General features: G+C 48.2%; 1 protein-coding gene across 1 annotated transcript in view; it reads left to right on the plus strand.

The window, feature by feature from the left end:
* Window positions 1-26078, plus strand: part of MARF1 (meiosis regulator and mRNA stability factor 1) — a 587347-nt gene that overhangs the window by 15482 nt on the left and 545787 nt on the right. Inside the window, exons 2-3 of the mRNA XM_082261010.1 lie at window positions 10365-10572; window positions 16798-17469. Of these exons, the coding sequence (XP_082117136.1) occupies window positions 10423-10572; window positions 16798-17469 (822 nt within the window). The 5' untranslated portion in view covers window positions 10365-10422. The remainder of the gene's footprint in view (window positions 1-10364; window positions 10573-16797; window positions 17470-26078) is intronic.

Here is a 26078-nt window from a genome sequence, read left to right on the forward strand (position 1 = left end):
TTTTAACGCCAGCCGACGCTAGCCAACGCTTCCTGATGCTTGAACACTGTATAATTTCTGAAACTGTGCTGGATAGTCCAGAAGATCCAGGACTGTAGAACTGCTTGACTTGTAACAATACAATAGCTCAGAGTCACTGAATGGCTCCCTCCAGCACTGCACTGGCTGAGAAACTCTTTGTAAGTTCCTGTACTGCTGCAACTCTAAACTGGCACACTTCACACTGCACTATCACTTCAGGGCCCAAACAGCAGCCGCCCCATTTACACTTTAAGATCTTCAGGGTCCACTGACTATGTACCCCCTCTGTCACTTCAGGGTCCTCAACGTAGGTACCCCCTTTCACCACTAGCTGGCACTAGATTCCGAACCTCTTCCGCAGTGGTCCCCTCTAACTTCAGGCAGACCCCCCAGGGACAATCCTCAGTACTCACGACCTGTTTTGGCTTTCCTGGGACTGGACCCCTCTAACTCTCTGCAGGTTCTCGGCACACCAGATCTCCTCGACTTAGCTCAGCACTCTCTGGATCTTCAGGCAGCACCCCGAGATCCTCCTCTTCAGACAGGAGGGGAGACAGCCGTTCTCTCCCTCCTGGGACTCTGCTCCCGCCAAAGACATTGTCATGTGCCACCCCCAAACTTACACCCACTCCCAGAATCCTTTGCAGCACAATCTGCCTTCTGGGGTAGTTACAAGCCTGGATGTGTCCCCTGATTGGGTTTTCTCCACCGCCCTATGAGAAGCCTCTCACAGGAGCCTATGGGGAGATTCCCCCTTCAGCAGGCACACCTGGAAATCATGACACCCTGACTAATAAATCACAGCCCTGCTGTTAGGCAAACAAGGCCCACTATACCTTTTACCTAGCACCTACCTGTAGGGTGCTACACTTGTTTTTTTTTTGTTCACTGTTGCGATCCCAGACATTGCATGTGATACGCACCACATTGCTGTGCAGATCGCATGCAAATTCAGCCATACAAAGTAGCTGAAATCGCCTTCGCACCAAAATTGTGCAGGGCCCTATGCGATCCGATTCCTGCACCATTTGACAGTTTTCACTGCAATCTGCAGGTGTCATTAAATTTGCATTGATACCACATGCGGTTCGCAGATGTCATTGTGAACCATAGTGCGATGCAGGAACTGCCACTGAATGGCAGGGTTTCCCTCATTGCACCAGTGTGAACCACGACTAAACGTACAAAAAAAACTGGTAAAATGGCAGCAGTGCGTTATGCGGTATAACAAATACAGGGGACACATGTTGATTATCTTCAGATCGGATACACATGCGAGCTATATAAGGGTCCCATGCTCTTGGGAGGGTTAGTACATAAATACTACAATCACTTAGAAGACCACAGTCAAGGAGGGCCACCAAATAAACAATCGTTTAAGGGTAAGAAAGTTTTATAAATGCACTGGAGTTACTAGGGGAGATGGGAAGGAGATAAAATCGTATAATTTTCAAGATGAATGCCTTTGATCAACAAGGCAAGCCTAAAGGCTGGAATCCCAAAAGACTGGATAGAGGTGGACGCTTCCTCCAGCGATGGCATCGCTGGAACATTTCGTTTCCAGGTAAGTTTGACATAATGTGGTAGTGTGCGATGCATACTAGCACATTATGCCTTTACCTTGCAGGTAAATTAAAAAAAAAATGCAGCTGTTAACAACCGCATTAACACTACAAATTCTAGATGGACCCTCTGCAGGTTGGCATAGTGTCCACCATAGCATTTACAGTGGCAAAGCGGTGTACGACTGGCCAATAGAGGGATTACTTTGACGCAGTTGGACCAGTTAAAGCATGTATTGTAATGTGTGTGAACTAAAAATACTTGTTTCTCTTACGTCCTCCGACAGTCGCCGCCATCTTCATATTCGTCACAATGGGGTATTAGACTTTACTCCGTAGGAATAGCTAGGCAACAGAATATGTCAATATTAAAGCTTTTAACATATCCCCACCCCAGGGGGTGGTCCCCTCAGTCTATACCCTCCTGCTTCCTGTTTCATACCTCAGTTTCAATGTCTAGCTTGTCAGGAGTAGCTGGATGTCTCTATGCTGGGGCATTTTGTCTCAGCCTTTCTATTCTTTTTTGATTTTTGTTTAAGTTTTTTCTCTCTCTTTATTTAGCTGTTCTTTTTGTCAGCATTAGTTAGTTCTTCTGATGAAGAGGATTCGTGCGGGCTGGGTCTCGGGCTGATCCCCCTGGTCGCAGGTTGTGGGTCAGTGGCTTCCCAGCCTGCCATCGAGCGTTCAGCCAGGTAACGCTCCTGGCACAATGAACGACCCATCCCTGTTCGGTGCAGGGATGCTATGGTGAGGTGGCTACCTCACTGGACGCTGTGCGGTTTAACCCCAGTTTTTTCTGCGTCCTGGATGCGACTCTCCCTGTCACATGTGCAGTGGCTTGTTCGCCTGTGCGGGTTCCCCACGCCATCTAGGAGGTAAGTGTATTTGTGTGGGGACCTGTCTGTTTGGGGGGTGTCAGTCTGGGACTGTGTAACCCTGCCTGTGTTCACACTGTTAAGTTCCCTATCTCTCTGGCTGCATGCTGTGGGCTGCAAGGAGGGGGGCTGTGCTGAACTATCTGTGTCAGACTGTGAATGTGTGAAAGGCTGTGTGCTGTGGGGCATGATTATATCGTGTTTGGGGCACATTACAGCGACCGCTGCGGCGGTCCGCCATGTTTTACTATAATGTGTTGTGTTTTTTCCACTTCACTGAGGTGGAGGAGTGGCGTTTTCGGCGCCAAACGGCGCCATTTTGGCTGCGCTCGCTCCGGCCGCATGTTAACTCTGCAGGCGGCCATTTTCTTGTAGCCTTCCATAGGCTTTGATGGAGCGCCCTGAGTTGCATCATTCCTTTTCCCTGGGCGCACCGATCGAGGCAGCAGCAGTGGTCTATCCAGGTTTTTTTATCCTCTATCCCTATATCCTTGCCTGAGTTGAGCTTTATCCCTGTGGGGGTCTTCTTGTGCTAGTGTGTGAGTGCGGTGGGCTGCGCTCGCCGCGCTTGTTAAAGGGGCAGGCAGTTAACCCTTTATTCTCCAGAATATTGTTTGGGGGCAATGGATTCTCAGGGAAGCAAATCTCCTACCACTTGGTGGGAGGCCAAGGGACTGCTGTTTTCGCCCCCCCAGGGGGGGATTTGGCTGAGGTTGGGGCTAACCTTGCTGCTCAGGTGAAAATGCTTATGGCTGCTCAATCCACAAAACGGCCCAGAGTTTTCAATTTCCTCTGGTTCAGAGGGTGATGGTGCTGGGGTCTCCTTATCGGGGTCTCTTTCCTCCCTGGATCTTGTGGGGTCCGAGGTGGAGGCTGAGGTTAAAGGGGTTGATAATTCTCCCCCTGGCTCGTCTGAAGAGCTTGCACTCATGGATGACTTGGTTGCTTCTTTTAAACATACTCTGCGTTTGCAGGATGAACCATGTCCTCCTGCTGCCCTGGCAGCTTGGGGGACACAGAAAAGACGCCAGACATCGCAGGTCTTTCCCTGCACTGATGATTTTCAGCACGCTGTTAGGGAACAATGGCGCACTATATGCAAGCCTTTTGCTGTGCCAAGTAGGTTCAGCTGTGTTATCCTTTCACGTCCGCTTATGATGAGCGGTGGTGTGTACCGCCTCCGGTGGATCACACGGTAGCGGTTTTGAATAAGTCCACTGCGATTCCTGTAGAAGATACCCTGGTGTTCCGGGATGCCACGGACGGGAGGCTGGAGTCTCTTGCCCGTCGTACTTATTCTATTACGGGTTCTATGCGAAAAGCTCTATTTGCTTCTCTTCTGGCAGCCCAGGCTGTCGCGAGTTGGACGCAGGTGCTTAGACTCGTCCTGGTGGCTGATTCGGCCTCACCGGCGACATTGGATATGGTGGATCAAATCCATCAGGGTGTCATGTATTTGTGTGATGCGGTCTTGGAAGTGTGGCGGTATTGTCTCGCCGCCTGGTTTGGTTGCAGTGTTGGTCTGTGGACCAATCTTCGCGCAAGACCTTAGCCAATCTGCCCTATGATGGATCTCGCCTTTTTGGAGAATCCTTGGATACACTGATAAAGGGGATCACGGGTGGTAAGAGCACACTCTTGCCCCAATCCCACAAGGCTAAGGTTGCTCATGGTAAGAAGACTGCTTCTTTTAGGCCCTCTCAGGGGTCCTTTCGTGCCTTTCGGGCGCACTATAAGGGCAAGCCGTTCAAAGGTCAAGGCTCCCAAAAGAAGCCGTGGTCAGGTAAACAGAAGTCCAGCCAGTCCGGACCCGCTGCCCATAACAATGCGGCCTGCAGGGGCGCCCTCACCCAGTTCTGGGGTGGGGGGGGACGCTTGCTCGGTTTTTCTTCAACCCTGGTTGGCCCGTGTTCGGGACAGGTGGGTTCAGGAAATCGTTCGTTCTGGCTACAAGATCGAGTTTTCTCTCTCGGCCGGAGAGCAGATTTTTCCCTCAGGCGGTTCCGGTGCCTCATCAGGACAGATTTCGGGGGTTCTCTTCCAATCTGTTCACTGTGCCCAGGAAGGAGGGCAGGGTACGTCCAATTCTGGACTTACAGGCTCTGACCCGCTTTGTGCGGGTTCGCAAGTTCCGCATGGAATCCCTGCGGTCGGTGGTGGCTGCCCTGGTTCCGGGGGAATTCATGGCTTCCATCGACTTGAAGGATGCGTGCCTTCACATCCCGTTTTTCGAGGGTCACCAGAGGTACCTTCGATTCGCCATTGCGGAGGATCTCTACCTATTCGTGGCGTTACCTTTTGGTCTCGCTTCGGCTCCACGGTTTTTCGCCAAGGTGCTTGCACCGGTTTCTGGTTTTGTTGAGAGCCCAGGGCATCTCTGTCCTGGGGTATCTGGAAGATGTTCTGGTTCGGTCTGCGACCAGCCAGGGTCTGGAGGAGGACCTGTCCATCACGATGCTGACTCTACAGGAGTTTGGTTGGACGATAAATTTTCCAAAGTCGACGCTGTGTCCGTCGATTCGTCTTCCCTACCTGGGAATAGGCTTGTGACGGTATCAGATTTTCATGCTGCGATTAATTGATTAAGGTTTTGCCACGGTATACGGTATTATCACGGTATTCTATTATTTTAAATTATTAAATTTCCACCTCACTTCAATTTCATTGCTGAATTTAGGGGCTTTGGTTCACTTATGCACATTATTATATAGTCAGTCAGTACAGACTCTGTGAACCAGGCCTAAAATAGGTCATCAAGCAGTGTCTGGCCTAACTGGTGATAACTGGTCCTGGCGCTCGGCTCCGATCCGATGGCCTGGTCATTAAGAGGGCAAATCCTTGTGGTCAAGAAGTGGTTAAACCTGAAGGAGGTGTTGTTTATAAATTACTTTACTATTGCTTTAGGCCTGGTTCACATATATGCGGGTTGATGGTTCACATGTATGCGGGTTGGCGGCCCACATTTGCACAGGCATAGCAGCCCATTGATTTGAACGGGCTGCTATGCCCTCATTTTCCGCAGAAAAAAGGTGCATGCAGCATTTTTTTAAAATTCAGTGGCCTTGAAATCCATCCTGCTTTTGCACCATGCGACTAACCTGCAGTTCCTGCTCTGGCAAGCTTTCTGCATTTTTTGTATACGTGGGCACGGCATTTAAAAACAGTTTGCGTGTGAAGCAACGGCAGGTAAGTCGCATGGTGCAAAAGAAGGATGGATTTCATGGCCACTGCATTTTTTTTAAATTCTGCATGCACCTTTTTTCAGCTGAAAACGCAAGCATAGCAGCTCAAGCCCATTCACATCAATGGGCTGCTATGCCTGTGCGAACCAGGCCTAAAGCAATAGTAAAGTCATTAATTGGTTAAACCTGCATGAGGACCGGTGTTTTTATCTATTAATGACTTTACTATTGCTTTAGGCCTGGTTCACATGTATGCGCTTTGGGGGCCCACATTTGCACAGGCATAGCAGCCCATTGATGTGAATGGGCTTGAGCTGCTATGCCTGCGTTTTCAGCTGAAAAAAGGTGCATGCAGAATTTAAAAAAATGCAGTGGCCATGAAATCCATCCTCCTTTTGCACCATGCGACTTACCTGCCGTTGCTGCACACGCAAACTGTTTTTAAATGCCGTGCCCACGTATACAAAAAATGCGGAAAGCTTGCCAGAGCAGGTACTGCAGGTTAGTCGCATGGTGCAAAAGCAGGATGGATTTCAAGGCCACTGAATTTAAAAAAAATGCTGCATGCACCTTTTTTCTGCGGAAAATGAGGGCATAGCAGCCCGTTCAAATCAATGGGCTGCTATGCCTGTGCAAATGTGGGCCGCCAACCCGCGTACATGTGAACCGCCAACCCGCGTACATGTGAACCGCCAACCCGCATACATGTGAACCAGGCCTAAAGCAATAGTAAAGTCATTAATAGATAAAAACACCGGTCCTCCTGCAGGTTTAACCACTTCTGGATCGCAAGGATTTGCCTCTTTAAAGACCAGGCCATCGGATCAGAGCGCCAGGACCAGTCATCACCAGGTAGGCCAGACACTGCTTGATGGCTATATAATAATGTAATGTGGGCTGCTATGCGTATATGTATATATGTGTATGTATTAGAGCTGCACGATTCTGGCCAAAATGAGAATCACGATTTTTTAGCTTGGAATAAAGATCACGATTCTCTGTGTAACAAAAAAAAAATTGGGATAACTTTACTGTTCCTTTTTTTTTTTTTTTTTTTTTTTATTCATTAAAGTCTATTAATTGCGTTTGAAAGACTGCTGCGCAAATACAGTGTGACATAAAATATTACAACAATCGCCATTTTTTTCTGTAGGGTCTCTGCTAAAAAAATATATAAAATGTTTGGGGGTTCTAAGTACTTTTCTAGCAAAAAAAAAAATGATTTTAACTTGCAAGCAACAAGTGTCAGAAAAAGGTCCAGTCTTTAAGAGGTTAAACTTCCTTTCTCCCTGGCAGAGGGAAGGAAAAGATACAATTTAATCATTTTTGTTTATAGTTACTGGGAGACTTAATGCTGAAAGGTGTTAGCTGTGTGAGTGAATGAGTCATCCAGCTCACTGAAATGTATCAATTCACAAGTCAGACCCAGGAGCAGAGAAACTCGGTATTTTAAAAATGCCACAATAACAATACCGTGGCTATGCAATACCGCGATATATCGAATTACCGAAAACCGGCATATGTCTACCTGGGAATGATTCTGGACTCGGTCCAGGCGAAGATCTTCCTACCAGACGACAAACTCAGGACTCTTCAGGAAGAAGTCAGGTCCCTCAGGGACGTTCCGTGCTCGTCACTCCGGACGCGCATGAGATGTCTGGGATTGATGGTCTCGGCTTTCGAGGCGATTCCCTTCGCCCAGTTTCACACGCGGGGTCTCCAAGCGGAGATCCTGTCCAGGTGGGACGGGCGACCGCAATCTCTGGATCTCCAGATTTCATTGGGCCATCGCACCAAAAGGGATCTTCTGTGGTGGCTCCAGTCCCCGGCGGTGTCGGGGGGGCAAGTCTTTTCGTCCTCTCTCATGGACGGTGGTCACCACGGATGCCAGCCTGTCGGGCTGGGGTGGTGTTCTGGGCGTTCTGTCCGCCCTGGGAACTTGGTCGGGGGAGGTCTCCTCCCTTCCGATCAACATTCTGGAATTGCGTGCGATGAATCTCTGCCTTCAACGTTGGCCGGACGGGCTGCAGGGCTGTCCGGTTCGGGTGCAGACTGACAATACCGCAGTGGTGGCATACGTCAATCGCCAAGGGGGCACCAAGAGAGCCCGAGCGGCTCGGGAAGTGGCCGACATTCTGTCTTGGGCCGAGACACACGTCCCGGCGATATCGGCGGTTCACATTCCGGGGGTGGAGAACTGGTAGGCGGATTATCTGAAGCCGCCAGTCCCTGGACCAGGGGGAATGGTCCTTCCACCCGGATGTCTTCCAGATGTGGTGCGCGAAGTGGGGTCTTCCGGAGGTAGACCTGTTCGCGTCTCGTCTGAACAGCAAGGTGAAAAGATTCGTGGCAGGGCCGCGCGATCCTCGGGCAGACGTGTCAGACGTGTTGGTAGCTCCGTGGCATCAGTAACGACTGATGTGTGCGTTTTCACCGTTTCATTGGCTGTCCAGGTTCCTTCGCAGGTTGAACTCGGAACCAGAACACAGTGATTCTTGTGGCACCGGACTGGCCTTGCCGGTCCTGGTGCGCAGACCTCGTGCATTTGGCGGTCGACGCCCTGTGGCGTCTGCCTCTTCGAGAAGATCTCCGGTCTCAAGGGCTGATATTCCATCCTGCCTTACAGTCGCTGGCTTTGACGGCCTGGCTGTTAAAACAGAGGTCCTGAGGGATAGGGGTCTCTCCCCTGAGGTCATTCACACTTTGATCGACGCGAGGAAATTTTCCTCGGAAGGTCTATTACCGTACTTGGAAAGCCTATTTTGCCTGATGTGAGTCCAGGGGGTTTTCACCTCGCCCGTGCTCGGTGTCTAGGGTGTTGTCCTTCCTTCGAAAAGGGTGTTGCCAGCGTTTGGCGCTGGCTACGATCAAGGGTCAGGTGTCTGCGATGGCCGTTCTCTTTCAACGTCCTATGGCATCTAACTCCTTGGTTGGCACTTTTGTTCAGGGGCATCTGGTCCCTCCTAGGAGGGTGCCTCTGCCTCCTTGGGACTGGAATCTTGTTCTGTCCGTGTTACAACATGGTCCTTTTGAACAAATCAGGTAGATCTCGTTGTCTATGTTGTCCAAGAAGGTCACCTTTTTTGGTGGCGATCACTTCGGCTCGCAGAGTGTGGGAGCTGGCAGCTTGTCCTGCAAATGTCCGTATCTGGTCACTCACTTGGTTAAGGTGGTCTTGCGACCTAAGCCTTCTTTTTTTCCGAAGAGGATTTCGGAATTTCACCTCAATGAGGACATTGTCTTGCCTTTGCCTTGCGCGAAGTCTAAACATCCGATGGAGGTGGAGTTGCACTCCTTGGATGTTGTTCGGGCGATTAGAATTTACCTAAAATCGTCTGGATCTTTTCGCAAGTCAGATTCTTGTTTGTCCTTCTGGGGGTCCTCGGAAGGGCGTAGCGGCATCGGCTTCTGCCGTCGCCAATTGGTTCAGACAGGCCATTGAACAGGCCTATGCTTTGCAGGGAAAAGTTTCCCCTATGCCTGTGAAGGCGCACTCTACCAGATCTCTGAGTACGTCTTGGGCCTGTCGTCATGGGGCTTCTGTGGCCCGGGTGTGTAAGGCGGCGACTTGGTCGACCGTGCACACCTTCACTCTATTCTACGGAGTGGCTTTTCAAGCATCGGCAGATGCTTCCTTTGGCGCAAGGTTCTTAGTGCGGCGGTTCCTTAGGGTCCCTTGTTTTGGACCTTTGGGCTGTTTGGGATTTCTTTTTATCCCTGGGTTATTTGTTTTTTTCCTGGGTTATTGCTCCCGTTGAGCAAGTTTTTTTTCTCATGTTGCCCAGCTGGTTTCCTTCCTTTGGTAAGGTTACTTTCTTTGATGTGGAGACTGCGTTGCCTTTAGGCGCGGCTGCGTTTCCCACCCCTCATGTTTGCACTGCTTTGGGACGTCCCCATTGTGACCAATATGAAGTTGGTGGCGACTGTCGGAGGACGTAAGAGAAAACGGAATTTTTGTAAAATCTTACCTGTAAAATTCCTTTCTCTGAGTCCTCTGACAGTCGCCACCCCCGCCCCTCTTTTGGGGTTTAGGTACTCTACTGCTATTCCACTGAAACTGAAGTAGGAAACAGGAAGCAGGAGGGTATAGACTGAGGGGACCACCCCCTGGGGTGGGGATATGTTAAAAGCTTTAATATTGACATATTCTGTTGCCTAGCTACTCCTACGGAGCAAAGTCTAATACCCCATTGTGACGAATATGAAGATGGCGGCGACTGTCGGAGGACTCAGAGAAAAGAATTTTACAGGTAAGATTTTACAAAGTTTTTTCATTGCATAGTTTGCTGGAAAAGCCGAGTGTATAGCAGTGTGCAGAGGGTCAGACTTTGTGTGTGTGTGTGTGTGTGTGTGTGTGTGTGTGTGTGTGTGTGTATAGACCTTATCGCTTGACTAGAACTTAATTCTTTAGGCCCCTTTTAACACTGATGTGTGGTTTGACTGCACCGCTGGTGTTGTTCAGTGCAGTTATGTCCAATGGTTTTGGTACGTTTTCAGAAAGCGCATCAAAACCGTGGGACAGAATAGAACTCTATGGGAAAATGCAGCTAACCTGCACCAAACCCATTGGTACACTGCGCTACACCCAAACTGTACCGCATTGTGTGAAAGGGGCCCTCTCTATGGGGGAAGGTTGAGGTTTTGCCTACTTATCTATTTTCACTTATTTATGTTGCATATAAAGTTAATGTTTTTTTTTTTTTTTTTGCCCCCACCCCTAAAAGGAAGGAATGATGAAAGAAAAGAGGTGCTATAGGATGCTGAAGTGCTACACATGGATATATGATGGAAGAGAAGGAGAAAGCAAACCTGTGTGCTAAGACTATTGGATGGCTTGAGCATCAAGACAAAAATGCTGAGCCCTGGCTGTGGAAACTCTCAAATTGCTTTTCAACTGTTGAGCAGGCATTACCCAGTACAAGAGAAAAACGAGTAAGTGTTCTTTCAGGCTACACTGCAGTCGAATATCTCAGACTTCTGATGCTTATTGTAACCTATTTATTCATCTTCCAAATAGGGGACGTAAAAAAAAGTGTAATTTTTTTTTTTCTTCTTTCGGGTAGTATGTTAGATGTATGACCAAAGCTTTTTTGGCTATACTTCTCCTATTAATCAAATGTGTACACTTCCTTCTGTACTCGCGTGACCCCTTTTCTGTTCACCGCATGCTAAAGCCCGCTGTTGGCTGATGTCATTCAGCAGGTCCAGGTTGAGGAACGATCCTGACTCTACAGTTGGGTTTCCATCAGATGCCTGGACCAGCAGCTGGCTTAGCCTCTCAGCTGCACTGCTTCCTCCCAAGCCCAGCACTCCAGTAAAAGCTTGAGGTGCAAAGCAGAGAGCTGATGACTGACAGTCAGGTTCTCCACTCAGAGCGGAGGAGAGATCTGAGTGATCAGCTGTGTGTTCTCAGGTGCAGCAGGAGGCAGATGCAGTATCACACTGGTGCTGTAGAGTAGAAGTATAAGAGCCCATTCACACTAGCGCGACTTGTGTCGCCCCAGGTCGCTTGACATAAGAAAAGCAATGTTAATCAATCAGTGCCGTCTTAATTGGCACTACTGAAGTCCCTCTGACTTTAGAAAAGGGTCCTGTACTACTTTGAGGCGACCTGTGATCCGACTTGTCCCATATACTTCAATGGGAGTCGCCTCCTTATCTTAATTGAAGCGACCTGTTATCAGACTTTCCAGGAAGAAGCAAGAGATTAGCCAGGCATTCCCCACATTGCAGCCATGCATATATATATATATATATATATATATATAAATATACACACACACACTATATATTCCATTATCTCTGCTTGGTCTGTGTGAGTGGCACTGGTGGGCAATGAGGAAATGAGTAAAAAAAAAACAGAAAAGGGGAATTGGGTCACAACACATCATATTCTGATTGGCCAAACACAAAGTCGTCTGTCATATAAGTCGCGCAAAATAATTCACAAGTCGCGGTAAAAAGTCGCTCCGACATTGGGTGACTTATGGTCGCGGCAGTGTGAACCGGCTCTAAGGGTTTTTTTTTTTTTTTGTAAACGCTTATTTCTCTATCGTTCTTTGACGGACGCAGTTCTCTCTGATTCATATCAGTAGGGTAGGACACTGGGCAGGAAAAAGTTCTGGCTACGCCTATGGGCAGTCCCGGAGGGTACACCCTCTCTCTTCCTGCATAGGATGTCAGTTTTAATCTGCCTAGTCAGGAGTAAGGACCCTGTTCCCTGCTGGGATCTCTGGTCCTGGTATATAAAAATTTTTTATGTAGATTTTTTTGTTTAGCTATCCTTTTTTTTTTTTTTTTTTCTCCGGAACTTTTTTCCTGTGAGATCTTCAAGCAATTATGCCGGGCTGGGCGACAGACTGGACCCCCATATCCAGTGGTCATCCCAGTCTGGCCAGCGAGTGTGTGCAGGCCTTAGCTCCACGCTGGGTCGGCCGCAACATAGTCCTACTGGATGGGGACTGGCTCTGCGAGTTAAACGTCTCGCCAGGACACACACGACAGGGTCTAGGCTGATGTCGCAGCGTTCCTATTTGGCCGACAGCCCCCTACTCCAGTGGCGTGGGGTCCTGTCAAGAGATGGCGCCCGCCTGTGTTCCCGATGTGGTGAGTAAATGTATTCCCCCCCCCCCCAAGGCCCCCCCCCCCTCCCTGGCTGACTTTGTGGTGGACGCGGGCCCTCTCCCTGGGATGGGCGGACCCTCGCACTCCTGGGTTTCCCTCTGTCCTATTGTGACCCCCCCCCCCATGTGGGGGACTGTTTGGGCCTACCTGAGCCTGGGGCCTAGTGTGCAGGCCGCATGGGGGGCCGGGCGAGTGTGCGCTGTCTGCGGTGCTCAATGATCGTGCAGGGGGGCCTTGCTGGGGTTCTTTTGAAGTGGATGGTGCGGATAGGCGTTTGGGGGGGTCCCCCAAAAGGCCCCCGAATACCGCGATTTTCGTGAGGGCTGCCATTTTGTTGTAGCCTCTGCTTCTATGGAGGCGGCCATCTTGGTACACCCGTTTTCAGCCATTTTTGCTGGAGATTTTTTGCAGTGAAGGCCGGTGGGAGTGCCTGAAGGACAGTGAGTCTTGAGGGTGGTCTCTCCCTCCCTGTGGGGGTCCGTTAGCGCGTGCCTGACCTCCGGGGGGCGCTGTAGCGCTGTGGGTTCATTTTTAAAGAAAAAAAAAGGATTTTTTTTTAATAAAAAGTTGCCGGCGGGTTCCTCAGGTTCAGTATGGGACCCTAAGGGGCATTTTTCCCACCTGATCCCCCTCATGGAGGCCACAGGGCCTTCCCGATCTCCACTGTCCCGTCTATGCCTTTTCGGCAGTTTGGGACGCATTTGGGCCCAGGGGGGGTGGTGGTAGGTGCGCTAAAACGTTTCTCCACCTACCTCTGCTTCTTCTGATGGCTCGGTGTCTGAGTCTGGCGTGGGCTTGACGTTGGCCTCCCTGCTGGGTCTGTTACCTTGCGCCCTGTCTCCTCGGATGATGAGGATGACCTTTCCACCTCCCCTGCTGCGACAGGCGCAGGTGGATGCACTGGCTGTTTTCGGTGCGTGGCACCCTGCAATTTGGGGGTTGCGGCAGCTGCGCCTAGGGCACAGGTGGCATCTGGCACACGCATGCCTCCCGGAGCTGCTAATTTTGTTGGCTGCTCATTTTGTTGGCTGCTCATGTAGGAGTGGAACTGTCAGACGTTCCCCTGGGGTGTCTAAGCGGCCGTTAGCCGTTGCCCTTTTGGTGAAGTCTCTGGTACAGAGGACTGTTTCCGCCCTTGGTGGACGTACGGTCTCTGGCTGAATGGGACTACCGTTGTTCCGGTGGAGGAATCCCAGTCCTTTAAGGACTTGGGGGATAGGATGGCACGGGCTGTGGCCTGCACTCTGTGCTCCCTGGCGTAGCTGCACTGGGAACAGTGTTCATGTTTGCCCTTGCCACGCAGACTCTGCCTGATGGACGGAGTCCCATCACCACACTTTGGTGTGGGGCATGTCCCTCTTGCTCTGGGGGAGCTGTTGGACCAGCTGGCGCAGGGGCTGCATTTTGCTTGCGATGCCGTGCTGGTCGAGGCTTCCTTGTATAACACCTTGTCGTTTTTGACGGTGGTTGGCCGGAGTCTACTTGACCGGAGTGTTGGTCTGCGGATCAAATTTCTAAGAAGGTCTTAATGGATCTCCCTTTTCAGCACCTGTTTGGCGCTGCCCTGGCTGACGCAGGCTGTCAGGGGTGAGGGCCTTCGTCGCAGTCGAGGTTCCTCCCTTTCGGCTCGCAAACAGTTTCTTCGTCCCTCGGGGACAGTCGATGTGGTGAAGTCCTTCCAGACTTCCGCGTGGGTTCCAGACGACCCTGGTCTGGCATACATGGGTTTGGTTTTTTCCAGACCTGCTGCCAAGGCCGAAGTGGCCTGAAGGTGCTTCCTCTCCCATCTAGGGGGTCGAGGACCTGTGGCTGGCCCGGATCCCAGGCTGACTGGGGTTCAGGTCATGCGGTCCATATGCAAGATCGAGTTTCGATCCGGTTATTTCCGGTAAGGTTTTTTTCCCTTCCAATGTGCGTCTGTCTCCGGATCGCTTACAGGCGCTTACTGTGGGGCAGTTCAGGCTCTGGTTCAACAAGCTGGACCTACTGGTCTTTTGTTGGTTCCGTACGGATCACAAATTTAAGTTGGTATTGGTTTGCACAGTGGTGGCTTCTCTACATAAGGGGGCTTCCTGGCCTCCATAGACATCAAGCTGCCTACCTTCACGTCCCATTATGTTCTGGACAGCTATGGGTTCTCCGTTTTTTGCAGTGGGGAAGGATCTCTTGGTTTGTGGCGTTACCCTTTGGTCTCGCTTATGCTGCTAGGGTCTTCACGACGGTGTTGGCTCCGGTCCTGGCGCTGTTGCGGCAGCGGGGCATATCGGCCCTGGTTTCCTGGCCGCTCTGGAGTCCCCTACAGTGCTGACAATGAAGTTGGTTGTCACCGTGGGAACTCTGGTGGAGTTGAGGTTGGTTCTGAACCTTCCGAAATCATCCCTGGTATTTTCCATGAGACTGGATTTTCTGAGTCTGACTTTGGACTTGTCCTCAGTCAGGGTGTTTCTCCCTCCGGGGTCAAAACTCTTGGCACTTTAGACTGCGGTCGCCTGTTGCTGTTCCGCACATGGTCTTCTCTTTGGACCTGCATGCGAGTTCTGGGACTGATGGTGTTGTTTTTCAAGACGGTCCCTTTCGCTTAATCCCTCTGGGATCCCCCAGGAGGCACTCCTTCTCGAAGGCGTCTGGAATCCAAACTCTCTGGACTTGCGGCTCCGGCTGGGCCGGGTGCCCGGGGAGTCTTGCTCTGGAATCCTTCCTCCCCCATCTACTTGACAATTGTCAGCATGGATTCAAGCTTGTCCGGCTGGGGAGGGGTCCTCGGCAGGTTTTCTGCTTCGGGAGTATGGTCCCGAAGCAGAAAGCATTCCAGCTTTGTCTAGTTCACTGGATCTGGCACCTGCAGCTGTCCGGTCCACTTTCAATTGACTACGCTGCGACCGTGGCTTGTGTCATTAACCATGGGGGCACCATAAGTGTCCTTTCTGCCTTGGAGGTGATGTTTCTTCGTTAGGGCAGAGCGCCTTGTTCGGCTCTATCCGCTGTTCCCTTTCCAGGGGGTAAACAAAACAATTGGTAGGCGGTTTGCCTCAGTTTACTGGCCCTGGATGCAGGGCAATGGTCCCTTCATCCGGAGTCGTTTCAGCAGTTGTGCCTTTGTTTGGGGTCACTCTGGACGTTGGCCTGTTGGCATCAAATCTACAGGATAGTGCAGAGGTCGTGGCCCGCTCCTGGGACCCTCTGGCGGATGCAATGGTGGCCTCATGGGTTCTGTCATGGGCAAGAACATTCGCTAGGTTCAACATGTTCAATGCTGAGATGTTTGGCGTGGTCACCTGTGCAAGGCTGTCGTCGGCATGGTCGTGCGAGAGTACTCGCGGATGGGCCGAGGTCAGTGTCAGCTGCGGTCTGCCTTTCCTCCTCTCCTGTTGTTGCCAAGAATCCTTCGCAGGATCGAGGCGACAGGATTTCGGTCATTCTCATGGCTCCGGAGTTGCCTCGCCGGGACCTGGTCAGGCTTGCCGCTAACGCTCCTTGGGTTTTCTTCTCTCCGGGGACGATCTCCCGTCCAGCTTTACATTCGATGGCTTACGGGCTTGCCTCTTTTCGGCCGCAAGGTTTTTTGCGGGCTGCTGTTTGGAGGGCTTTTGGCCTTCCTTAAGGGTGGTTACTGTTTTTTTTTTTTTTTTTTCTGGTGGGCCTCATCTTTTTGTTCTGATGAGTCCTATGTTGCCTGGTTGCTTGTTTTTGGCCTTGGGGACTTGTTCTTTCTACTGTTCCCACCCCTCATTTTATTGCACTGCTTTGGGACGTCCCTACTGATATGAATCGGAGAGAATCAATCCGTCCGTCAATGAACGATAGAGAAAACTGGATTTTTGACTTACCGTAAAATCCTTTTCTCTGAAGTTCATTGGCGGACGCTGTACCCGCCCCTCTATTTTGAGTTGGGTTGGTGTTTCTGACACTGATTTGTTACAAAACTGACATCCTATGCAGGAAGAGAGAGGGTGTACCCTCTGGGACTGCCCATAGGCGTAGCCAGAACTTTTTCCTGCCTAGTGTCCTACTCCTGTAGGGGGCAGTATAACCCTACTGATATGAATCGGAGAGAACTGCGTCCGTCAATGAAGTTAAAAGAAAAGGATTTTACGGTAAGTCAAAAATCCAGTTATTTTCTCTTTTGTAATGCTTGCTAGCCAAATTGATTTTCTTATGCAGGGAAATGGTTTGCCTGAAGTAGGGATAAGCTTGTGATTTTCTTAACTGGAGGTTTACACTTTTGTGTTTTTTTTTTTTTTTTTGCGGACCAGAGGGTTGTGGGTCGGATACGCTTTGCCCCACAGCTGACGTATACAAAGAGGCAAGGATGCTCATGGCCTTAATATTGAGGTAGTCCTAATGGTTCATTGATGTCGCAAGCAACCTGCACCTTTTTTTGTGTCAATTTTAGGCAGGAAATCTGACTAAAGCTCGTTTGGCCCTGACATAGAGTTGCAACCCTAAGAACTAAACTTTATATCTAGTTCATAGCAAGTCAGTAATGGTAAGTTAATTTGTGATTTTTAACTTTTTTTTTTTTTTTTTTTTTAGAACTCTTACAAGAACAGCGAACCTGCAATGGAACTAAAGGGTGTTCCAACCCCTTCAGCAAACCCACTTCAACCTTGTTCAAATACCTTTCCACTTTCGAAAATCCAACCTCCTTCTATAAGGCAAATCCAGCTTCAAACCGGCCCTAAAGTAAGCTGCTGTGCACTTTGTTCTAATGGCATATCTTGCACACCCGATGTTAATTTCGGTGGTAGTGGGTGTGTTCGGCCTAATCCTATCCTGGAGAAAACGGTTGCAGGCACAGTTACTTGCCAGATAGCCCCTGTGCTGCCCTTTACTTCTGACAGTCCTTTCAAGAAAGGTGCTGCTACAGGCAATTGCAGCAGCCATCCCCCCAGCTGTTCGAATGTGTGTATGGAAAAGCGCCTGTCTCCCTGCCAGTTTCACCCTTCTCACCCAGTTTCCTGCTTCACCAGTGTTCGTTTGAATCAGCTTCACAATGATCTCCATAAGTTTCAAGTCCCTAATTTTGGCACTTCACCTGGATATTACCCTTTCTCAGACTTCACTAATGGGGCTACACAACATTTTAAGGAACCTCTTGCACAGTCTGAAATCTTATCACATTTTTGCACGGGTTCTCTTCATCTAAACTCTGCACCATCTGGGTTTCTCAAAAGTTCTTCCTTCTGTCAAGCCTGCTTGGAAAAGGTTTGTTCATTTCTTCTTCTCTTTAGTGTGCGTGTGTGTGTGTGCGTGTGTGTGTGTGCGTGTGTGTGTGTGTGTGTATGTGTGTGTTTGTTTTTTTTTTTTTTTTTTTTCCTTTCTATTTTGTTTTTCTCCATTACAGTGGAGATAGATGGGGACACACACACACACGTGTATTATGTTTTTTTTCTTTTCCATTTTGGGTAGAGTAAGTGGAGGGTCATAACCCCCTGTCAGTTTTATTTTTTGCCCTCAGTGTCTCCTTTGGGAGGTTTCACTTCCTGTCCCATAGCTAAAACGGGAAGTCATAGCAAATCCATGAAAATTAAGGGAATCCCTTGGGGACCCCCAGGATCAGAACTTTGGAAGATTTTCCCTCTTGTGTTCCTTTGGAACAACCCAAAATGTAGGGTTTTCTTTTACTTTCACTTTCAATTATAATGGCAAACAGGACAAATGGAGAATGTATTTGAATCTCCCTAAGAGTCGGTTCACGACTGCATGGACTTCACATATTGGAAGTCTATGTAAGTCGCTCCGAGGTCGCCCCGAAGTAGTACAGGACCCTTTTTCTAAGTTGGAGCGTCTTGTGTCGCTCCTATTAGAACGGGTCCTGTAGCAGTCAATGGACCGCGAGGGAGCGCGACTTGTCAGGCTGACAAGTCGCCTGATAAGTCGCGCTAGTATGAATCAGGTCTAAGAGGCACGGAGCAAAAAGAAACTGACAGGTGTTCTAATCCCTCTCCACTCCAAAACTTAAAAAAAAAAAAAAATGTTTTTTTAGTTTTACTTTAAAATAGCCATGGTATTTCTAATGTGAAGGCATAAAAAGTGCCTAAAAATGTTGTAGAATACAGAATGTGTTTTCTGTAAGATAAATGTTCCATATTGGAAGGAAATCTATGGTCAAAGCATTATCATTATTTAACATTAGAAATATAATAGCACTGCAAACTGTGTTTTAAGTGAAAATTCCAATATAAGTTTACTTAATAATTTAGTCTTTTATGTTGAGGGTGGGCTGTCTGCTGGCCGTAACTTTACCCAGCTTCCTGGATTCCCTTTATGCTTTGCAGCTTCTCCACTGCCATTTACTTGCAATTTCTAAGGATTACATGCATATACCATGGTATGTTGTTGCCAGCAAGCTGTGATTTCTGTACAGACAGACTGTGTCTCCTGATACTCTCTCAGCACTTCTAGTTCAAAAGACAGACTCTTGATTTCTGTGACACAGCATACCTGTGTATTTAATTATCTTTACTAAAAAAAACAAACAATCAAAAAGGACAGATCCTGCACATGCTGATATACAAGTACAAAGAGGAGTACTTCACCAGCCCATGGCGCTGTCCATGTGTTCACCTCCTTTGTTTGTTGTTTAGCTGAAATGTCCTGGTTGCTGCTGCTCCTCTCTCACTCCACTGGGGGGGGGGGGATCAAAACAATTCAAATCTTTAAAGAAAAGCGCACGCAACCTCGGGCAATAGCGCTTTAATAAAGGACAATAACACAGTGCATTGGAATTGCACTCACACTTTTCCTTTAAGGCAATCGCTTTACAGCATTCCAACAGGAGCTACTCGCTCCTCCCGTCCCTCCAGATGGTGACTCTGCGGTCTCCTCATCCGCAGCTGCCGCCGTTGTATCCCCGCTCTCCTTCACTTCCTGTGTTGCCTGGTCACCGGATGCCGGTTCTAGTGCGCCTGCACACTATACCGACGTGATCTACGGCGCCTCAGGAGAGCCTCAGCCAAAGCCAGAGCCACAAGTTTTACAGAGCTGCGAGGTGGGGGATTCAAGACACGGGTGCACTGCCTCTGCTGTTACTACGGACAACGCGTTTCAGAGGCGGAGCCTCCTTCCTCATGTCCCACCTTGCTTCCTGCTAACGCCCCTCCCTATATACCTGGGATACCATCAGCCCTAATTATTTAATTGTATATTCTTAAAGGGGCCAGTAACCAATAATCCTTATCCACCTTGGCTGGGATGGGATAAGCAAGGGGCTATCCACTTTTAAAAAACATATATTAAAAATACAATTTAAGATACAATTTAAAACAGTACAATACCAGCGCAGATATTAACCAGAGCTATTATAGATACATGTTTGGATATCGCATTCCCTACATAGCAATGGTTGTCTCCTGCTAAAAATACACTAACGTATCTTAAGAGTATATGTGTATATATGACTCTAAACTACATCAGCATTTCCTAATACCAATAATCGACAGATCATATTAATTCCACATTATCTCTCATCCATCTACCAGAACAATTTCATAAGTCAGGATAATACACATAATAAATATATAATAAAAATACTAGACTCATTAAAATTCAACAAGATAAGATTCAATTCCATATGGCAGATATGCAAATATCAATTAGCATATGAGGATACTACTCCATATAGGCCAACCAAATATACTACACGGCAGTTGTTTTATATTTCATATATATATATGGGCTGGGGAATATAATCGAAAGATCGATGCATTGCGATTCGACCCTTCGCGATTCTGCATCGATGCGGGCTGCCGGCATAATCGATTATACAAGGTGACGTCATCAGCCGCGGCCACGCCCTATCGCGCAAGGGAAAAAAAATAAAATAATCACAAGATCGCAGGATCGGCAGCGGATTGGTGGGTTAGTGGCGGGAGCTTAATAAAAAGGCTCCGCCCCTCCCCTTCCGCCTCTTTGACCCGGGCCGAGGCGCAGCAAGACATCCCCTGCGTGAATCGGCGTCCCACCTGCGGCCTAGAAGCCAGCCATCCAAGCCAGAAGCCGCCAGTCCAGTGAGTCCACACACAGGAGCGAGGAGCCCCAAGTGCGTCCCCATCGCAGCCAGCCAGCGCCGCCAGCCTCACCTCATCGTAGCCGACAGGCCCTGGAAGCCCAGCCGCCACGCCACGCCACTGCCAGTGACGCCAGCCGCCTGCCACAGAGCCCAGAGAGCAGCACAGCACCTGTCCTCCTCTGCAATGCAGTGCACAACAACCCACACAGTCACACAGCAGGTATGTCCGAACAAATAATTGTGTTATCATTCATGAGGGTCTCTCGTCTGTATCTCTGGGGGATGTCTGTGATGGGGGGGGGGGGGCTGGGACAGGGGACGGTCGGTCGGGGCCCAGGGGTACTGTTCTGCTGTGGCAGTCTGGCAGCCAGGGGGGTCAGTCAGTGGGGGCCTGGGGGTCTCTGTCAGTGTCAGTCAGCTATGGGGGTCTGTGCAAGGGGGGGACTCACTCTCAGTCAAGTGTTTGTCAGTGCTGTGGGGGATTGGTGAAGGTGTGGGACTTCCAGGTCTCTGTCAGTGTGGTAGTCTGGGCAAGGGGGGGGGGGGGACTCACTCACTCTCAGTGTTTGTCAGTGCTGTGGGGGATTGGGGAAGGTGTGGGACATCCACCCAGGTCTCTGTCAGTGTGTCAGGCTGCAGTCAGCTCAGCTTTGGGGGGAAGGGGGTCACTGTCACTGTCAAAGGCAGCTGTGGGGTAAGGGGGGGCCCCGGGGGTTTTGGCTCAGTGCATGCAAGGAAGGGAGTCAGACAGACAGTTATATTTTATGAAAGATGTTGCTTGGTTGATTTGTTTTGCGGCTTAGTTTACAAGTTTTTTTTTTTTTTTTTTTTTAGTTTTTTTTTAAACACTGACAGAGTTTGGCAACTTACGTCATCCGTCTCCGTCATATACGTGGTAGTATGGTGGTAAATATGGCAGAAGGAGAAAAAGATCGAGAGATAAAAAATGCACCTAGCGTTTTAAGAGCAAACATCTGGGCACATTTCGGATTTTAAAAACACACAGGGAAGCGTGAGTTGGACAAGACACACGCTGTATGTAAAGCCTGTCACACAAAAATTAAATACCTAGGGAATACTACAAACTTGAGAAACCATGTTAGCCGTTTTCACTCTTGAGTTAGTAACACCTGTCGCCACCAGCAGTGCCACCACTGCCAAGGAAAGACTGCTAGACCCAGATCAGCCAAGAATTGATGCCATACTGTCAACTTATCCGCCCAACTCAGAAAAAGGGAAGAAACTAACCAAAGCTGTGGCAGCTTTCATCGCCAAGGACCTACGGCCTTACTCAGTTGTGGACAACGCTGGGTTTCGCTACCTTGTGAAGTCGCTAGAGCCACGTTATAAGATCCCATCACGCAGGCACTTTACAGAAAACGTTATACCTGCACTCTACCACGACACCAAAGCTCAGGTACTTGCGTCAATGAACCAAGCCAGTCGAGTCGCAATAACGTGTGATTCATGGACGTCAGTCACAACGGAGTCCTATGTTACAATAACAGCACATTATGTTACTAAGGACTGGCAGGTCTTGTCACATGTGTTGCAAACAAGAGCCATTTATGAGTCTCACACAGGTGCTCATCTGGCAGAGCTACTGTCTCATGTTGTGGAAGAATGGCAGCTGTCTGATAAATCTGTAGTGCTTGTGACCGACAACGCGGCAAACATGATAGTTGCAGCTCAAGTTGGTAAATTTCCTCATGTTAAATGTTTTGCCCATACACTCAATCTTGCATGTCAGCGGGCACTGAAAGGGGCCACGCTCTCCAGGCTTCTCGCCAGAGTGCGACGAATATCCACATTCTTCCATCGCAGCACTAGAACAAGCCACTGTCTAAAAGAGAAACAGAAATGTCTGGGCCTGAAGAATCATAAGCTAATAACTGATGTGCCAACAAGATGGAACAGCGCATATGACATGGTCGAGAGGTTCTTAGAACAACCACCTGCAGTTTGTGCCACCTTGCTGTCTCCAGAAGTCAGAAAAGGAGAATCTCTGCACTCTCAATGAAACAGAAGTGTCAAATGCAGAGGACGCTGTGAGTGCATTAAAGCCAATGAAGGATGCAACCTTGCTGATGTCAGAAGAGCGCAACCCAACAGTGTCTCTCATTGCCCCTCTAAATGCACAACTGCTCCAGAGCATGACACACACCATGGGAGACACAGCCATGACCCATGAGATCAAGAATGCAATCAAAACAGATCTCCTGAAGAGGTACAGCAGTGAGGCAGAGAAGAAGATCCTTCATACAGCCTCTGCTCTGGATCCTCACTTTAAAGGACTGCCTTTTATTCTCACAGAGGAGGAGAGATCGGAGATATACAAAGGAGTGACTGAGGAGGCTGCATCTTTGGCGGTAATTAGAATTTCATCATGTTTCCTGCCAGACAGCTAGAAGCTCAGCTACATTGTGTTGTGTAATAACATGCCCTGATTCACTGATGCGGTGTGGGAAGTGGAACTGTATGGTATGGATTACCGTGCAGTTTCCCACACCTCATCAATGAATCACACTCTTAGTTCAGCTCTTCTTATACTATTATCTTTTGTTCAAACACACAGATTACATCTAATAGAAGGACAAATGTGGATGAAGTGCCTAGGGAAAAAGCAACTGTGGAAGAAGAAACAACACCCATTGAGGACAGCCATTCTCCTCCCAAAAAAAAGGCCACAACATCGCTGCTCATGACTTTGCTGGGGCAGTCTTTCACTGATGGTGCAATAGAACCTAAGACCCCCTATGCCAAGGCAGAAGACAAAATGGAAAAATATTGTAAAGCCCCACCTCTGCTTCTCACTGAGGACCCTTTAAAATGGTGGCATGAGCATGAGGTCATATTCCCCCTCCTCTCTCAGCTGTCAAAGCAATACTTGTGTATCCCAGGTACAAGTGTATCTGCAGAGCGGGTTTTCTCTACTGCAGGAGATGTTATAACAGCGAAAAGAAGCAGTCTTAAACCTGAGCATGTGGATCATCTAGTGTTCTTACAGAAAAACCTACATGTTCCCAAATGCTAAGCACTGAAATAATTACTAATTCATGTTTTTAATGAATTAGTAATTACTAATTCAGTCTGCCGCCAGTCACCAGTCAGTCACATCACCAGTCTTTTTATAGCTTTATAGCACTGATGGTTTGTTTTTGAAGATTGTCCTGTCCAATGTGTCCATTTCCAATCCATAATCCGTTCCGTTGCTTCACACTAAAAGTGTCTAGGCAAGTAGGCAGGGGTTCATTTAACCCTCAACCAAATAAATAATATTAAAGTGTATTTTCTTCTAGACAACTGACACCAAGCCAGCCACGGTGCAGCATTATAGGAAGAAAAATCATTGAAAAAAATAACTTGTACATTTGAAGCTTAACCTCGAGTAAATCTTATCTTATTGGATCACAAACACCAATTGTGGATTCTTGTGTAATATACTATATTTGTGAGTTTGTGAATGTGACCCCCATAGGATTTCCTCAAGGTTAAGCTTCAGTTTACAATTTATTCTCTCAAGGATTTTCCTTCCTCTAATGGTGGCTTGTTGGCTAGCTTGGCTTCAGTTACAGATGTAATCGACATGGTAGAGTGCTGCTCAGTGCAGTGCAGGTAAAGTTTTCTTTCTGTAACGTGACTGACTGACTGTCGTGACAACTCAAGAGCTTATAACGCAGCTCTAGCATTAACTCAACACACACACACACACACAGTGTGTGTGTGTTGAGTTGATGCTGAGGCTGCGTATAAGCTTTTGAGTTGTCACGAGTCACGACACACACACACTGTGTTTAGTTGACTGGCAATGGCAGGGGCAAACACAATCGCAGTGAACCTGGAACATTTTATATTTTTTACAGCTTTTCTGGCACTGGAGAGATGGAGAATGGCTTGTTTTCAAAAATGGTCCATTCACATAAGTGAATTGATAATTATTGAAGCTTAAGCTTATATTTGTATAACTCCCCTCTAGCAGCCATCAACTCACTTCACTTGAGTTGACTGGCAGTTGCAGGGGGAAACAAACATCACGGTGAACATGGAAGTTATGCAGCAGTGCACTATTGCCAGGTTCACCTTTGATATTTGCTACTAGTCAGGAAGTGCTCTGTTTTGTAGAGGACAGGTTATGGCACACACCTGGAAATTATTGCAACGCATGTCGGTCTGCTGGTCTGTTGTACTCTGTAGCAATAGCAAGTGTAGGGGGTTCCCTCAACCAAACAAATACTAAAGGTAAAAGTGTATCTAGACAACTGAAGGCAAGCCAGGCAGCCACGGTACAGGAAAGGACATCCTTGAAAGATTAAATCAATCATACATTGAAGCGTAAAACCTTGATTAAATCTTTACTGGATCACAAATACACACAAACCTGACCTAACCTATATGCCTTGAGTTGTACCAGTGTGGCAATGCCAAACCTTTCTTCAGTTCTCATGATTCTGATGCAGACAATCGTGTTGTGTGTTTTTTTTGTGATCCCATGAAGATTTACTCAAGGTTTAAGCTTTAGTTGATGATTTACTCTGTCAAGGGTTTTCCTTCCTCTAATGGTGGCTTTGGCTTGGCTTCAGTTGGGTTTAATCGTGGTAGAGACAGAGACTGTCTGCAGGACAGGTAACGTTTTTTGTAAAGTAAGTGACATAAAAGTGACATAAAAGTGACATAAGTGAATTGATAAGCTTAAAGCTTATATTTGTGTAACTCCCCTCTAGCAGCCAATCCATCAACTCACTTGAGTTGACTGGCAGTTGCAGAGGGAAACAAACATCACGGTGAACATGGAAGTTATGCAGCAGTGCACTATTGCCAGGTTCACCCTTGATGTTTGCTACTAGTCAGGAAGTGCTCTGTTTTGTAGAGGACAGGTTATGGCACACCTGGAATTTATTGCAATGCATATGCACATAAAAGGATTTATATATAATGTTTTGTGGGAATTTATGATGACCATTTTCACAAGAATATTAGCTTGGCTGGCTGGCTGGCTTCTTCTATCTTGGCTTGCCTTAAAGTACAACTATAGGCCAAACTTTATCCAAGTTTTGCCTTTAGTTGTACTTTAAATGGTGGTAGGCCTGGCTTATATTAAAATTTTCTTTTATGAAGCAGTAAACTGCACTACTACAGTTTTTTTTACTAATTTTACTGTTACTTCTAGTAAAATACTAGTGTTGTTGTCTCTCTCTGCTATGCTGTTTGCATTTTCAGACCTTCCTATATGTTTGCAGTGCAAGTGCACTAAGGTATGCAGGGCTTGCAGGCCATGACAGGGTCCAGGAAAGTGTCCTTTGAAGCAAATGAAAATAAAAAGGATTCTTTTATTTGTGACTGCTTGATTGAAAACCAGTGGGCTGGGCATGGGCATTGGGCAGTAATCGTGATGCATCGCGGAATCGTATCGAATCCCGACCCTAATAATCGTAATCGCATCGAATCGTGAGGTAAGTGAAGATGCACAGCCCTAATATATATAACGGAATTTTTGTAAAATCTTACCTGTAAAATTCCTTTCTCTGAGTCCTCCGACAGTCGCCGCCATCTTCATATTCGTCACAATGGGGGGTATTAGACTTTGCTCCGAAGGAGTAGCTAGGCAACAGAATATGTTAACATTAAAGCTTTTAACATATCCCACCCACAGGGGGTGGTCCCCTCAGTCAATACCCTCCTACTTCCTGCATCCATGTTTCAGTGGAATAGCAGTAGAGTATACAACCAAACCCCAAAAGAGGGGCGGGGGCGGCGACTGTCGGAGGACTCAGAGAAAGGAATTTTACAGGTAAGATTTTAAAAA

Source organism: Pelophylax lessonae, assembly GCF_965119305.1.
Source record: "Pelophylax lessonae genome assembly, chromosome: 6".
Classification (NCBI taxonomy): Eukaryota; Metazoa; Chordata; class Amphibia; order Anura; family Ranidae; genus Pelophylax; species Pelophylax lessonae.